The sequence below is a fragment of the Bidens hawaiensis genome, unplaced genomic scaffold (assembly GCF_021521415.1).
Source record: "Bidens hawaiensis isolate Kalapana, Puna unplaced genomic scaffold, B.hawaiensis_p1.1 tig00004685_1, whole genome shotgun sequence".
NCBI classification, from domain to species: domain Eukaryota; kingdom Viridiplantae; phylum Streptophyta; class Magnoliopsida; order Asterales; family Asteraceae; genus Bidens; species Bidens hawaiensis.
The window spans coordinates 1,695,940-1,714,166 of record NW_027491287.1 but is presented as its reverse complement, the minus strand read 5'-3'; the positions used below and the strand labels follow the sequence as shown (position 1 = coordinate 1,714,166).

Genomic DNA, 18,227 nt, shown 5'->3' with positions numbered 1-18,227 from the left:
TATTTATATATTTGAGTACTTTTTAGAAGACTAGTAATATTCATAATTGTATAATAAAATATTTAATATACTATTATTAATACTAGCATTGCAAAAAACTAATTACAATAGTCTTTAAAAAAATCTAATTAAAAAATAGATATTAGTAGTTTAAATAATTATTATGTAATGATTAGTAGTTATATTTAAATAAAATAGAATAAAAACGACGATTGATATGATTAGTAGTTGATTGAATGATTAGTAGTAGATTAATAGGGTTGACTTGGTATACCAAATAAAAACTTTTGGTATATTTAAAGTCCCCCTATCAAATATGTGAAAAATAAGAACAAAAGTGGGTCCCAGAGAGGGAGAGAAAGTGGGACCCACATGTGTTAGGGTGTTAGGAGACAGGTGGTTAGATCCCTCCGAGAACTACACGGCTTCAATATATTGGTGCCACGTGGAGGGATTGGTGCTGAGTCAGCAGATAAGTCAGAGGTCTTGCATGCGTACGTACAGTACAATGTAAGTCAAGTCAAACTCATCGTGACGAAGGGTTTGTTAGCCGGCTTGGTTTTTGTTTACTTTAATTATTATAGCCCGCCTGGTGTCAAGCGGCGGTGGACGGCAGCTGATAGTGGCGCAACCACCTTGCTCTATCATGTTATATTTGATATATTATATTTCGTTTTTTGTTATTGGGTTTCTTTCTTCTCATTCCTTTCGGCCTAAAATAAAACTTTAAAACGAATGAACCCTAACATTTAAATTTGGTCGCTTTGTTGACTCACTAGACTAACTCGAATTATCTCTTGTTAAATAAAGGATGGGGTTAGATTAATAACTTAATAAGCCTAAATTTTAAACAAATTATATGGATACAAAGAAAAAAATTTTACTCCAATATTCTTTTAGTTTTTTTCTTTTATCTTTTAAAATTTATTTACTTTGTTTTTTAAGCAATATATTTAACTAACCAATTAATCGAACACGTTATATTTTTACCTTTATTTTTTGTTTGGAAATCGTCACAACGTGCAAGTTTGCCGGCTTGAGTTTGGATGTTACATAATAAAAACCAGTAAAACGAACATGTATGTGCACCCTTGTGCTTATACTACGAGTCTACGACTATATATTCAGGTTTTTCTTCTTCCTTATCGTAGCAAATACATAAAAAAAAAAACTTTATGTCTGACATAACACGGTATTGGGTGACGCAACACGCGTGTTTTTTTTCAAAGTTTTGTAATTTAAATTTTAATATGATTTGCATGAGTTCCATTGTTAAAACAAAATTTTAATTTCATAAATATGAAAAGGCAATAATATGTTTAATGTGTGTTGTTTATTAGAATAATATTTTATATAAACAGAGAAGGGTCAGGGGATGTTGCTATTTCTATGATCTTCACTTGGACACTGGCAAAGTGTAAAGTGCAAGCCACCTTCAAAATTTAATTACAAATATTATTTTATTAAATGTACTCATATACGGCTACTGTATAGACCTCTCAATTAGTATAAAGAGTTACGAGCCAACGGGCATATGGTTCACACTTCACAACTGGTATGTAATTTATTTTCTCCCATTAAAGATTGAGGTTTAAAATACAGCAGTAGACAAATTAGCAATGTACGTGACCTCTATAGATTGCTTTCATTCATAACTCTTTTGTAAAAAGAGGTGTGTTTTTAAACTACGTAGATAAATATTATTCGAAGTTTTTGACTTGATTTTACAAGATTATTCAAATGCATAAGAAAATTAACTATTACTAGAGTGTACACATCCTTTTATTTCAAAATGCGAATAAATTAAAATAAAAAATTGACTCGGTTTCGGTAATCAAAAGACTAATGATCAACATAAATCAACTCAAGAATCATCGCTCTTGCCTTGTAGTAAGGTTATATGACTTATATGAGTTATATCTATTGTTTTCTGATAAATACTTACATATGTTGTCTTGAATTTGAATTTGAATTTGACACATACAATGGACTTTAACTAACACTCTTGTTTTTCTCTCATACTATATAGCATTATCTTCTATGCACGGCCTACAAAAAATTATACGGTTGTTAAGATTCTTCCATTCATATTAGTCAACTCCGCAATGGAACCGGTAAGCACTAGGAATTTTTATTTTTATTTATTTATTTTTTAATTGGTGGGGGGGGGGGGGGATTTTATACAACTAGAATTCGGTCCACTCGCCTAAAAATCGGTCAACTCAGCTCGAAATAACTCAACTCGCCTTTGGAATCGGTCAACTCAGGACCATCTACATGTATCCTTTTGATGCATATTGATATTGACGTAAATAGTTATGAATATTAATAAACGTATGATATTTGCATATATATATAATCTCTCCAAAACTAATTTCTTCATAATTTACTATGTTTGAGTACTCACCAGCCCTCGCCTAAACCGAGTTCTAGTAGCTCCCTAGTCGACCTACCTAGGAGCGTCTAACGACTTTTGCAACCTTGATTGACTGCATGCTGATTTTTTATAAACGACCAACAAATTTTATTAAAAAACGAGGTAACAAGAAGCTAAACACACCAATGAAACCACCAAACAATACACTAAAACTCGCCCAAACACAACCAATCAACAACCACCAGACGCTCAACCACCCAAATACGCCCAAAACTTACATCAATCCTTCCGGTCTTCGCAACCATTTTTCATATAAAATTATGACGTATAAAATGAAAAGTTAATACGAAACCATGGAGAGTTGAAAAGGGTTGACCGAGAGAAAAAGGTAGTTGACCGGTCTTTGACATGCTACAATGGATGATGCATATATATCATTATGCAACTCTTTAACTTTTATGCTTCTTTCACTCACACGCCATCCATAGCATGCCTGTTCTTTTACATATTTGCCCCCACCACCTTCCTTTGCTTTCATACAACTTCAGCCACAATAACATGCCTCTTATCCAACTTGGTAATATCTAAATAAGTACTTATCTCATCTTTTTATAAGAAAATTAGAAAGATTAGAATTAATTATCATAATCTATGACCATGTCCTTCTGGCTTAGTGGTAGTCCGGCTATTTATTCTAAAAGAGATCGCTTGTCCGAGCCTCAACATATGTGTCAAGGATGGTTTTACCTGGTTGTTGGGGTCTCCGCCTACATGGGATTTCAAGTCAAACGTTAATCGTTAAATAAATGGAAATGATTGAAGTCCTATCATATATAGTCACGTAAAAAACGTTGTTAAAAAATATTTAAAAGTATATATGACTCATTAACCGGTTAACAAATTAAATAGATAGTAATTACAAAAAATGTATTTAGTTTTATGAAATGAGAATGCCTCTTATGGGTGTGTTTGGGATTCTTTATTTTACTTTCTTATAACTTTTCACTAAGTTAATAAGTTATAATATTATAACTTATGAAACTTTTTTCTCTCACAATATAAGCAATCCTTAACACATTATTACTTTTTAAAAAGTTAATGAGTTATAAGTTTGTGAAAATAAGCAATCCCAAACAACCCTTATATATGTTCCTTAATTTTTTTCTTCAAGACACTAATTTTCTTGAGCATTGTGACCGGGTAATTAAATTATGCATCATTTGGTGACGAATACATGAATTTTAGCGAGGGGAACAAAATATGGATCGGATAAAACAACATGTATGTTTGAATCGTGGAAACTAAAATTGATTTTAACATGGTCGTTTGTTTGTTAGAAACTTCCAAACGGGATTCAAAACCGTGTAATTAAACATATAATTAAGTTAAAGAGGATGGGTTAAAATAGTAAAATTGTGGTTGTTTGGCCGTTTAAGCAAAGATAATGTTGTTGTGTTGCCTCCTGCGTACGAGGCATGTCATGTATATTATAATTCACCTTTACGTGCATGGCAAGTGAGCTTCAAACTGGTAGGCCTATCATTCATCCCACTCTCATTCCCTACTAAAAATCAATTTTTAATTCATTTTTCTTTAGAGAATTATATACACATTTAAAAAGCATAAATACATGTTATAATCTCCAAACATTAGGGCTGTCTCGGATGGGGAGGCAGGGAAGTCGACTGACTTAGGCCCGATCGATTTTTTTTAAAATTCTATGTATATGTATATATTTACAAAAAAACTTTATTATGCATAATCAAAAGTTTTGTTTAAATAATACATAATAAGTCAGGCCCAAAATCCAAATCATATACAATACTTGATTATTTTTTATATATGAGTAATCAAATTTGTAATTTTGTATTTTACTTATGGCCCGAATTTATACTAGCTTTCGGCTCAATTTTTTTTAGCGATTCTCAGATAAACTAGACATGTGTTATAATAATACGCTACATTTATAAATAACTATGTTTAAAATTAAATACACGAAGCTTGTGTTAGATAATAAACCCGATGTTATATAGCGGATTATATAATATATAATATACATATATACATTAGCAAAACATGAAACCTAATTAAATTGGAGATTTTCACTATATATTACAACTTGGCAACTTTATTCTTTTTTATACGTAATGATAGAGGTTTAAATAAAATTGTTTTGGTTAACCGTCATAAAATATGATTCCATAGCTATAGTCCGTAGTAAATAAATTTACTACGAGACTTGTAACTATATATCAAATCTGTAGCAAATTAATGAGTGTTTGCTACGGTTTTGTCAGAAACAATTAGATGTTTTTGCAGTAGTATGATCTACGGTGACAATATTGATAAACTGAAGTTATATATATATATATATATATATAAACACCCAACTTGATACATAAATATGTATCCCCATTGTAATAACTTAGAACAAATAATTACAAAAAAAAAAAAAAACAAATGTACACGTATGAATCAAACACCTCTCATCGACATTGCATGATTGCATGTGATACATACGTACATATATACAAGTATAATACTTTGGAACATATTGAAGATGGTTATGAACTTTTAAATGTTGAATTTGTAGCTATGTTATCATTAGACTTTATTGAAACGTGGGTGGGAGCCCGGGAATTGAAGTAGATAAGATCCAAGTGGGTGGCAGCCATATCTGTTCGATCTTCCATGGTATCCTAATAGTATAGTGGACCAAACAATTCATAAACAAGTAAACAAATATAGGTATGCACACACACATTCACACACATGTCTTCTATAATTTACTCTTCATATATGAAAAGTTTTATATTGTAATATACTTAAATCATATTGTTTATGTATCATCAAAATGTCTATGTTCATTTAATTTTCTCGTATTACTTTTCTCATGTCTACCTTATCTTTTTTATTTTCTCAATAAGTGAATTAAGTTTACATTTTTACGATTAAAGACGTCATGTTAATACAAAACAAATTTTAAGTAATAACCCATGAGAATCAAATAAGCATGTAGTCCTAATAATACGGAGTAGTAGTAGTATAGTAGTAGTAGTAAGAGACGGACACATGATTTTTTTTTCTCGAGCAATTGGGGCTTAAAAAAACCTTTTTGAAATGCGATTGAGATTTTAGCATATAAAAACACTATTTTTTTATAGAGGGCGGTCGCCCTTAGTCACAATGTAGGTACTCTATTGATATTAAATTATTAACAACATAATAATACGGGAGAGAAAGGAAGCCATGCAATTTCACAACTCACAATGTTGTGCTATTATGGTTTATGGACGTCACCGTTATGGCAAAAACCGAGCGAAGTCACAAAATCTGTGACCGAAGGGCGAGGAGCATCCGTGGAGGTTGGCGAGCATGTAGATGAGGTGTAACGTCCCAAATTTTATATTTATCTTTTTTAAAGTAAAACTAACTTTATATATGAAAAACAGAATGATTAATATTTTGTTACATAAAATAATTATTTTGTATAAATAATATTCAAACTGTGCTTATATTCTTGAAATTTGTTTTAGAATATTTATATATTTATAATTTTATGTATTGTAATCTAAAAAGTCTATGTATATAAACTTATAGATAATTTGTTTATGAATTTAAATATAAGAGGCAGAGATAGTGTGGAAAGGTAAGGATACATTATGGATGAGTTATTTAGAAACCTTTTCGTTTGTACATTTTTAATGATTTTGGTTTTACTTATCTTGATGCACTTGTGTTTGTAGTTTTATTTAGTGTATAGATAGTTCCTAGAAATCCTAATTAAGTAACTTAAAATAAAAGGAAAATTAATGAATAGTTATTCCTTGAAAATGAATCAAAAATGCAGGTGGAGATTTAAGAGAAATGGGGATTAGGGAGAATGTAACGTAACGAATCATGAAAGGAATTAGAAAGAAGCAAATGCATGGGATATTGTTTTGGACTTTTGTTTATTCCCTTTTATTTTTTTATTTAACTTTAATTATTATAACACGAAAGATTAATGATATATAGTACCAAAGTATTTACGTAAATTTACTAATTCATTCAACCTTCTTTTCTTCCATATCATAAGTTGTTAACACAACTTAATCACTCATTCATTTTCTAACTTTATTTCTAATTTACACAATTTCTGATGTCAAGTACGAGACTTGAACTATTACCATTTTAATCCACCTCATGACACTTTTTAATTTGTGTGTAGATGATGCTTTTGTGGTGGGTGAATGGTCTCTTAACAATATTGAATGCATTGGCAGGTTAGTGACTTCTTTAGTTCTTATTAGGTTTGTTTGACATAGGAGTTAAGGTCAAAGATATGGGAGGCTTGGGTATTAGATCTTTAGAGTGAGAGGTTTGGTGTTTCATATGATGCATATTTGATTCTTGTCTCTGTCATTTACTATTGGCGGCACCGGGTGACGATAAAAGACTAGGCAGATGACGTTCCTAGTTGGGTCGTTGAACTGAACGGGTTTATTTCACCGCATTGCCGTGTTTCAGACGAGTATTTACGGGTGTTGGCCTTATGTTAGGTTTTTTCACGGATCGAAATGCGATTATATCTCGATGTGGTGAATTTAGTAAGTAGCCTATTTGAAGAATTCGTGATCCGTAAAAAACTAAATATTAAATATATTAACATTTAAATATTATAAAAATTGCCGCCCAAAAGAGACATGTTTGGGTAGTTTAAGCAAGCATTATCCATGCATAAGCTAGATGATAGATTAGGTAGTTCATGCAAGCATACCCATGCATCATTCATGTTCATTATTTTAACAAATCATAATCATTTATGTTCACTTTTTGTATTTAAAATTCAAGTTATGATAAAACCAACATAATCTTGATGCTTGGTCGGCATCTAACCTTAACAACATGTTACCAAATCATGGCATTCTATGTATTACCTGCTCTATCTTCTGTTTTAAATAATTTCTTTAATAATTCATTATGAAAGTAACCTTTCTTTAAAAACTTTATAATGAATTTCTCTCACAAAATTACAAAGGTTATGAGTTCGAGTCTCTGAAAGTAAAAGAAGTACTGCCTTAAAAACATAAAAAAGTTAAATCGTCAAGTGACTGGTTTTGCTCTAGTCGCTATCAGTTTTGTATATCCGCGGAAAGTCAACAAGCTCGTGCTTTCCCTGTCTATACTCAAGATTAGACACACAACGCAACACTAACAATTCGCGCTTTAACCGGTCAAATTAGCCAGCACAATTGATATCATGTAATTTGTGAAAATTCATCATTGTATGTAAGATTACAATAGATGATAAACTTTCATGTTTATTTAGATAAATAATTTTATGACATTGTAAGAAAGATCTATACATGGAGCTAGACCGATGTCCTGACCTCAAATGTTAATCTTAGTGTATCTTAACATGTACTTTAAATAATAACTGTTTTGTTCCTGTTATTGGATTAAATTGTCAAATATAATGATTTATAAGTCAGTATGTTTTTACTAGATTTGCTCATGTATATATAGACATATAGATTGATGAAAAAAAGTGAAATAAGTGTTAATTATTGTGTTACCTATCCTAAAAGTGGAGACAAGATCTAGGCAAGCCATTGGTGCCGTAACCTTTTTATTTCCAACCTTATAATTGTGAAACAAAAAAACATAATCAAAATTTGAAATCCTTACTACTACTCATTGCATATCCTCAATCATGCAACTCATCATTTTCTAGTTTTAATTATAATCTTGCTTCGTATGAAAGTATACGAGTATCGTACGTAACTTTTTAATATAATAAAGGGGTATCGTACGATAGAAAAGGTTTTGTACTTGTATTAGGAATTATTTTTGCAAGTGAGATGCACGCAAACCCGATAAAGTAGATGTATAAATTTTATGATCTAGTGTAGGAGAAAATTCATAAGCTTAGTTTAGATTATCTTACCGCTAATGATAAGAAGTTGGATTTGATATGTCCGGTTGATTGGTTGTTACCTAAAAGAATGTTACATTCTTGGAGATATGGTAAATTTTTAATTCAATGAATTTACTTGTTTGTGTGTGTGTGGTGGTGGTTGGGGTGGGGTGGGGTGGGGTGGGGGGGGGGGGTTGTTGTGGCATTAATATCTATGATGTTAGGACTACATCCGTTGGTAAAAGATCATTCACAGCCGCGATCACGGACATTGCTGGTAGAACCGCCCCACCACCAATTCTGTGGGAAACCCATTCCCGAAATGTATTTAGTTTTCGCATCAGAGCATTCGCAATGCGACCATATATGAGCTCAGGTATGTTTAGGTGAAATTGGTGAGACCGTGAGAAGAGAGGAGAAATATCATTTGCCACATACTAGCACAGATGAAGAATGGAGTTAATGCGAGAGAGGAGAGGGGAGGGAGGAGAGCGCTCTTTATTTCTGACGTGAAGGGGATATTATGAACGTTTGTATGATGGATGATCTTATGTCCGAGTTTGATATAAACATATACTTAATACATTATGATATTTGATTTCATTTAATTTGTCCATTATGATAAGTTGATAACATTTATACTTAACTTTTATCTCATCAACAAGTTAGACATTTATGTCTACAACTTTACCAAAAGTTGATAATAATACCACTATACTTATAGATAATTTCCTTAAAAAGATCTATATCTTACACCTTGTTGCTTTCTTTGTATCCCGAATGTCACACTTCCGATTTTGGAAAATGATGTTTTCAAAAATTAAATTAAGACGCAAATGCCCTTATGAAAATTGTTGGTTCCATTAATTTGTACGGCACTTTCACTTTTGTCCTGTTAAAATCACGACCAATAAAGTTGATACATATAATTATATATATCTTTAGTTTAAAGCAATGCCACTAGCACTCTGGCAGGACTAATTGGTGCCACACATTTGGTGTGAGATATGTTTTAAGTCTTATTTTTCCATATGTTATCTTTATCCTATATTATACGTGGGCTAAATTTTGTATAACATGTACTTTAACTATGTTGTTTAACCCAAAATTACAAGAAGACAAAACTGTGACACCGTATCAAAGCGATCATTTAGGTTAAGAAATCACACGACCAACACAAAGATCAAAGATATATCAAACTTAGGGGTGTTTGGGATTCCTTATTTTTACCTTCTTATAACTTATATAAGTTATAAGCTATTAGTTATAAGTCATAAGTTACAATATTGTAACTTATCAGCTTATACCCTCACATATCAAACAATCTCAAACACCTTTTTTTAACTTAGTTATAAGTCATAAGTTGGCTAAAATAAGCAATCCCAAACACCCTCTTCTTGTGTCGAAAGTTGTTTATATATTTTTTGTTGGTTTGTTTAAATGTATGTATGTTTCAATTCTAGATCAAACATGTCATATGGTTTTTCTCTAACAATTGGTTAACTTGTTTTTGTTTCAATTCAATATTTCTTTATTTGGTTAGTTGCTAATATAGTTGTGTATTTGTGCATATGAGAAAAACAATAATATAGTTGTGTATTTGTGCATATGAGAAAAACAATAATGGACAAAATGGCAATGGGCTTGCAGCTGGGCTGTGTACGTGGGTTAGTTATTAGTAGCTGTCGGAGCTTAGAGCCTTAGAAGACTTAAAGTGGGTCAGGCCCAGATCCTAACTCTTTTTTATGAAGCCCATTATTTAAGGTTTCATTGTATGTAATGTAGCCCACATCAAATTTAAGGTGTCATTCAGAAAACAGTTTATGTTATTGGTGTGGAGATTAGAGATTAGCCCATTTGCTAACATTACTCATCCACTCTATCTAGTCATCTAGTGTTTTATTTTTTTATTATATTTTTTCTTTCGCCTTCTCTTTTGTATGGGTGTTTCTTTGTGTTACATGTTTCAAATTTGAAATCTTTCATTCTTTCTCTGTTCTCTCTATTTATTTATTTTCTAGAGCCTTAGTTGAGATGCCTCGTTTAATTTCAAGTCCGAGCTCGAAATCACCCTGACTCGACTCGGGCTCGACTCGTGAACAGCCCTAGCTTGGACCCATCAGAAAAAGAAAAGAAAACTAGGCTTTCTCATTTCTATATTTCTTTCTTCAATTTTTTTTTAATTTTAATATTCACCAATGATGGGATTACAAAACTTGGTTCAGCTTGTTGTAAATGTAACATTTCAATTACTTCAAACACAAAATGTCTTGATTAGTAGTCAAAACTAGCATTTTGCAAGTGTCCAAAGGCATGCTCCTCCGTCGAGTGCTTTTGTTGTCATTCTTAATTCGATGATTTATAATCGTTTGACTCATCTTTGTTTACTTGTGTTTGTTAACAATACCTGCATCATTTTCATGTTTGCAAACTTACTAATATGTCAACATTATAAAATCAATGGATGGTATTTTATTTGACAAAAGAAAGTATGAGGGATTGAGAATTGAGATGCCATTGAAGCAAAAGTCCAAATAAATATATGGTTAATCACTAATGACATCACATGTTTGACTGCCTTTCATTGGAGCCACCAACTCATTTAGATGTTTTGACACATTATTTTGAAGACCATGGTACCCAAACCATAAAACTTGAAGTAATGACACTATTGTAATTTGTAACAACGGCATTTGGGACGTTTTATATCTTTTAATCATATTAAAAATAATCACAAGATTTATCAATATAATATTTTGTATAGTGATATTTCTTGGTTATAACATGATTAAAAATCAATGATGATAATATAATAATTACCGACCATATGCAAGTAAATCTCTCTTTTCCAAAATAGGTTAATACAAATATAAGTAATTTAGTTATTATATATCCTAATTACCATGGGAAAATGTTGTTATAGGCTAAAAAAATAATCTTTAGCTACCAAGCTAGAACATTGTCATAATGTTTTACACGTTTGGGAGTTACAAATGTACGTATGATTATCTATTAGACCAAATTAATTATTATTATTACATGGAGATTACCATATGTTCATTCATTATCATTTGAAAGTAGAATCTAATGTTTTTAGTAAACAAACTTTTGAAAACAAGAGATTAATGAATATATTTTACAGTGTATTGGCAATCGGATAAGGCTTTTCAGGTCAAACCGTTAGTTCAATACACCATCGCTGTCACTGGATTAGTTACTAGCGAATGGACAGTCATGCATACACAAACTAATTACAAACAAGATAAAATTGTCAGAAATCGTCATTTCTTCGTCTTCCCTTTGACAACCGATGGTTTTTCTTTTAGAAACCGACCGGTTGAAACAAGACCATATGTCAGCTTGCTTTCAGAACTCGAACAACAATAATATTAATTTTGTGTGACCCTTTCCTTTAGATCTCAAACTTGAAAAACAAACTATATTTTCATAACATAAAAATTATCTTTTTATGATATGCCACAAAATGATATATTGATATTGAATAACATTACTAGTAATATAACAATAAGCTAGCCGTGTTACATATTCAAAGGTATTGTTAATTATTAGGTTAGTGCGTAGGGATCACGTATTATTTAATTATATTATAAGCACTATATTGCGTATATTCTTTTATCCCACTAATTGTCAGCAAATAGTCTATTAAATTTATCAATTGGGTCCCATTTTCTTCTTGGAGACATTTTTTCACTTGTTGACAGGAAAATAATCATATATTTTTATAATGTACGTCTCTAATGATGCAATTAATTAACACACAAAAGTTTTATATTCAACATGACCCCAAGAGAAGTCGTTTTCTGGCCAAAAGATTCCTATAAAATAATGTGTATAAAGTTTGTTAAATATATATAATACCCAAGTGGGGATTGATGGCGTTTGAAAATCTCTCCATCATCCCATAAATGTTCAAAATGTCGCCATCTCTTCACACATTTTATAAAGTTTTACTTTTTTAATATGTTTTTTTATATATTGCTAAAAGTTATTTCTATAACATACACATTAATTAGAAGTGTAAGAATCAGTTTGATGATATACAACTTAGACACATACACATATACTGAATTTGAACACATAACTTCTTCATTGTAAATTAAAGACCGGCTAGTATTTGTAGTTCCTAATTTATGTATTATTACGAGAATTGATATTGTCGTTAACTATTAATATTTGTATTTTTAAACCATAGCACTAATTTCATCAGTATATAAACTAGATGTGAACCTTCTATAAGGAAATTTTTTCATTGTATTTTAATGAATTAAATACTTTAGCTAAAGGTGTAACAAAAGATATCAAATTTGTCTAAATGTGATTTAATTTTTCTTATAATTTTCTGAATAATTTTATCAAACAGGTAGACGGTTATTTTAACTTTTAAGTGTAGACAATTTTTTTAATTGAATTAGTTATGCACAAGATTAAAAAAATAAATCACTAAATGATCTCTCATCTCAACATGATATATTGATATTTCTACTTAAAATGTTTAATTCATTCATTTTACCGTTATCAGCCAATTTTCAATTTATGTAACCAAGTAAATATACTATCTTAAGTTTTAACCAAATTATATTAATTAGTTTAAGTACTTATTGTATTACGTATTTTATATTGTTGTTTCCTTTGTCAATAACTTGGACCAAGAGGATTAGGCAGGCAGTATACATCACAATAATGGCCACTTTATAATATTTAAAGGATCAAATTTCGTATTAGTTTTAGACCAAATTTTCATCTATACACATTGTCTCCCTTGCTTCATTAATATATCATATACGGGGACATGTTTGTTTTGGTCATATAACTTAATCTTTGATTCATCTCCTTGTTCCTTAACCAATCCAGTGAACATGGGAAGAAACCTTGAAGAACAAGTCATCCTGCATCAACAATCCAAGGTAAATCTTATATGTTACTGTTTTAAATTAGTCGGTGTCTTTTTTGTATATCACAGTGGCGGACCTAGGATTTCTTTTCATAGGGTCATCGGGATTTTTGGGTATAAATGACGCTTAAAAGATTTATTTTTCTAATGGAGGGAAATTGCCTGTTACTCTTTATATGTGGGCACACCCCTGTATATCTAAGTGCTTTTAGAAATCACTATGAAATATCGCGTGCCAAATATCATGTAATTGTGAATTGCGGTTTTAACTTTGACCAGGAGATGAATGAAACCGAAAGTGGGAAATCACTGCTAGCTTCTTTGCCAAATTCATCAAATCAAAACAATGGTAGCAGGCCGACGAGCATGGTTATGAAGGCAAGTTCTTGTTTTCTCCTTTAACTCTTTCCCAAAGTAGCATGATTTCTAGTGAAAATGATCTTACTATTCATTGTCATAAGATTTTTTTCTGTTATTACTAAAAGTTTGTGTCTTCACCAACCATATATGGTATCTTGTGCCCATAATAGTTCATTTTTGTAGCTCATAGTGTTTTTTTTTTGCTCAATTGCTCCTGTGATACTTAATTTTCAAAAACTAATGGTTTGGAAAATAATTACACTTATTATTATACGTGTGTGTGTTGACATCAAGAGTGTTTCAATAACTTTAGGTGCCGTTCTTATACTGGCATCTATATATGTTATTATATCACCAAACTTTTAGTTGTTTTCTAACAAATTTTATTTTTTCTTGTATAAAAAAACAGAAACCACATACAGTGTTTCCCGCACACTTGGTTGCCGAAGCTATATCAACACTCCACGGGCTTGACCTGAGATGGTCAGGGCCTATCACGCCACAAGAAATGGAATACGTGAAACAATACATTTTTACAAAATACCCTGAATATAGTAACGGCCTTGTAGTTGAAGAGGGAGACAAGATTGATCTATACAACATTTGTACCAACGAGTCAAATTTGGAAGCAAGTATGAGCGATGATAAACGAAAGTATTCCCCTAGGGTTATCACGATAAAAGACTCGTCTTCACCCTCTTCCTTTAGTTCCATAAATGATCTTGATGGCACCCAACTAGCGCCATCAAGATTGCTTGAAATCCTAAACAAAAAGTCCTCGTTTGAAGGCAATTTCATGTCGATTCCTGAAATCCAAGTACGAAACAAGGCGTTGCAAAATTGTGGGCTACAAGAAGACGAGTATCTCGTGTTATTCACACCGACATGTAAAGAAGCTATGGTGATGATAGGGGAATCATACCCCTTCTTTAGAGGGAATTATTACATGACTGTAATAAATGAAAAGGAAGACTCTATTAGAGACTTCGTGGCCACTAAAGACTCTAAAGTCATAGCGGCCCCCGAGTCATGGTTAGATCTACGGATTAAAGGTTCTCAGTTGAGTCAGTATTTCAGAAGAAAGAATAAATACAGTCCAAAGGGGCTTTTTGCATATCCAGCGTATGTCAATGGAACTAGTTATTCAATGCATTGGATTTCTGAGGCCCATCGGAACTCTTGGCATGTTCTTTTAGATGCCACCGAACTGGAACCAACAAAAGAGCGATTGACATTGGCACTTCATAGGCCGGATTTTGTGATTTGCACCGTAAATAACACACACGCTCAACCATCAAAAATCAATTGTCTTTTGGTGAGAAGAAAATCATTCGAGACAGCTCAACCTTTAACGAGTGGTTCTTGATATTAAACAAAAGGGCTTTATGTACAACTTTCCCTACTTATGTATGATTTCTTTGAGGTGTCGGGCCAAAAAGGTTTATAATAACCGAACGATTGAATTGTAATCACCGAGACTCTTCTTTTATACATATCAAGAGTTAATATTATATAAACTATAAGTTAGTATTATGATGCTAGTATTGATGATCACATGCATACAATTTCTCATACAGATAATAAGTTGTTCATTCATTTATGCCATACTTGATCTCATCTAATCTTGAGCTCGGCTTGTTTAATTTAGTACAACTTAAGCTCAATTCATTCCGAACTCTATGTCTAAAACTCGAGCTTGGCTTGTTACGAACTTTATGTCCAAAGACCTAAATACTCATCTTCTTGATTTCATCTCAAAACTGAAAATGAGTTATAGTGCTTTCTGGTCATATTTTATTTTTTTAACAGCGTTTGGAACTACCCCTATTATTCGAGTGAGTCATCCTGAGACGGAATGTCAATCGTATATACAGTACTAGTTTTGACGCACTAGACATGACTTACCTAGCAAGAACACCATTAACCGAGGACACCCACTGAACCATAAAAATCTCAAGCCTCAACCATCACCCCCATGCTACTGGACCCGTGCCATTGCGCTTTCTAGTCATCTTGAAAGAGAAAGATGATATTAATTCGCAAATCTTATACATAGAATAAGGATGTAAATGAACCAATCTTGACAAGTGACAACTCATTAAACTTATTAACAAAGTACAAACAATAACACCACACACCAACCTCCTATAACCACATTACTTCCTATGCAACCACCCCTCATCACCTTTAAACTTAACAAACCAAGTTAACCAAATTAACTTCAATCAAAATGTGGAACAAGGGGTCGGTTTTGGTGGCGATGGTGACGTTGGTTTTGGCATGTGGCAACTTTGGGGTGGCCGAAGACTCACTAGCAGAACAATGCTCATCAAAGCTAACCGCGGTGATGACATGTGTAGGTTTTGCAACAGGTCAAGAGGCGAAACCGCAGCCGAAGTGTTGTGATTCTGTGAAGGACATGAAAGACAGTAATCCGGCATGTTTGTGTTTTTTTATATTGCAGATTCATAATGGTACCAATCCCATGTTGAAGACTATTAAGGTTCAAGAGAGCAGGCTTCTTCAGTTGTCGTCTGAGTGTAATATTGCTAATGCTAGCATCAGTGATTGCCCAGGTAATTATTAACTTTTTTTATTTCACTTTGTTTTTAATATGTGTTTTATACAAATGAATAGTACTTTAATTGAATTAATTAACCAAGGTTGTTAACTTGTTATACAAAGTTTGTTTGAAATCGGCTAGTTTGTTATCGACCTAAGCTAGCTAGCTCGATTTAATTTATTAACAAGCCAAGCTCGAGCCAACGTAAGCTAGCTCGTTGACACCAAGGCCGGCTCAACCACTATGTGGCCTAAACGATGTTTAAAAACGAGGCATTGTTGTAAAAAAATATCTTGCTTAAATCAATACATTGTAATCATTTTTAGCAAATGCATAAGTAATGCAATTTCTTATACATTCTCAGACCTAATTCAGTTTAAATATCGCTTAAATCACACACATTAATTAAAATCCCAAATTACAAATGTGTAATTATTAACTTTGTTTTGAAATTAGAGGCATTAGGCAGTGGAGACTTAGAGTCCTAGCTTCATTTCGATGGCCCTAGAGACGGCTCCCCGTTTACTCTTGTTTAAGTTAAGGTTCAAATTTCAATATGTGTGTATATTATAGCATATCACTAGGCTTGAATATTTGTAGTTTATAGATGTAAAGAATAAAAAAAAACCTTTAAAAAACAAACGAGCACGTTGTCTCGAGGGCTTTAGGTGTTCAAGCTAAATATTCCAGCTTGTTAATTAACCTAGCCGAGCCGACCAGACTTGGTTGGTAACCTAGTCGAGCCCGAGCCTAACCTGTTTTGGCACGGCTTGTTGGCAACCCTACATTCAACTAAGGGTAAACCGAGCATACACTCGTGAGTCAACTATATATGGTTTCGATCCTGAGTTTTTTCAAGGCGTATGATTCTCAAATTAAATGTTATGAGCTTGGGGTCGGTTCACCATATGCGAAGTATACAAATTATAAATGACGTGAATTTGTAAAAGAAAATGACATTTAATTTGTTGGACATCATAAATGCAGACTACATGTACTTATATTATTACGTATTATTATTAGTAACATTTATAATTATATAGTATGTTGTAGTTGCATAAGTGTTCTCATTTTGTATGTTTTGTGATTTTTGTCTTTATGTTTATACGATATAACATAGTATAAGTATCTATAGCAATTATTATCCAAATGTTTATTCAATTGATATGTTTTCTTATTATTTCAGAGTTGTTGAAGTTACCATCTAATTCGTCTGATGCGGCCATATTCAAACGTAACACTACCATAGTACCTCCAACATCCGGACGAACACCATCATCAACAACTACTTCTCCATCGGGAACAAATGCGCTCAAGTACAGTGCCCCAGGAATTCAACGCTCTACTTGGATTCCTTTAGCTTTCTTGCTAATATTCTCTTCCACAAACGTGTTCCATGTCTAGGTACTAGTTCCATGCCTCATAAGAATGATGTGATCATCTTCTGACTTAGCTTTTGTGTGCCACAATATAGTTATGGCGTAGTTAGTATGAGAAAGGATTGAATAATGATTGTCTGTAAACTACAAAGATGAGAAATACAAAATAAATAGGAAATACATTTGTGGTTTAACAAGGAAATACAATCAAGAGTAATTGAAAGAAACCAATTCCAACGGTCCATAATTGAGAAGATCAAGCTGTCAATATTTTATAATAGGAAGTGATGATTTTATTGATCCTATATTTGTACCAAGAAATTCTTTATTTTCTAACACTCCCCCTCACGTTGAGTAGTTGAATCTCTGACACTCAACTTGTCAAGACAGTTGTGGAAGATTCTTCCGTTGACAACTTTTGTTAATATCTCGGCTAGCTGGTCTTTTGATCGAACGAACGGTAGCTCTATAATCCCTGTTTCAATTTTTTCTTTGATGAAGTTTCTATCAACCTCCACATGCTTTGTGCGATCGTGTTGAACAGGATTCTCGGAAATTTGTATTGCAGCTTTGTTGTCACACATAATCTTACTCGTTTCGGTTTGGGGAAAACCAATCTCTGTTAAAAGTCTTCGTATCCATAGAACTTCTGCGAGTCCTCGTTCAATTCCACAGAATTCAACTTCTGCACTGGATAATGCCACAACCTTTTGTTTTTTGCTCCTCCATGTAACCAG

The 18,227-nt window shown here is 32.4% G+C and overlaps 2 protein-coding genes across 2 annotated transcripts; both read left to right on the top strand.

Moving 5' to 3' along the window:
• The first annotated feature begins 13,788 nt into the window (after positions 1-13,788).
• LOC143627515 (uncharacterized) lies at positions 13,789-15,097 on the top strand. Its single transcript, XM_077097308.1, has 2 exons — positions 13,789-13,878; positions 13,958-15,097. The coding sequence occupies exons 1-2, from the start codon at positions 13,789-13,791 to the stop codon at positions 14,912-14,914; spliced, it is 1,047 nt and encodes a 348-aa protein (XP_076953423.1). The 3' UTR covers positions 14,915-15,097.
• A 681-nt stretch (positions 15,098-15,778) lies between these two features.
• LOC143627594 (non-specific lipid transfer protein GPI-anchored 1-like) lies at positions 15,779-17,596 on the top strand. Its single transcript, XM_077097376.1, has 2 exons — positions 15,779-16,124; positions 17,298-17,596. Exons 1-2 carry the CDS (start codon positions 15,779-15,781, stop codon positions 17,513-17,515), a joined length of 564 nt encoding a protein of 187 aa, XP_076953491.1. The 3' UTR covers positions 17,516-17,596.
• The last annotated feature ends 631 nt before the right edge of the window (positions 17,597-18,227 follow it).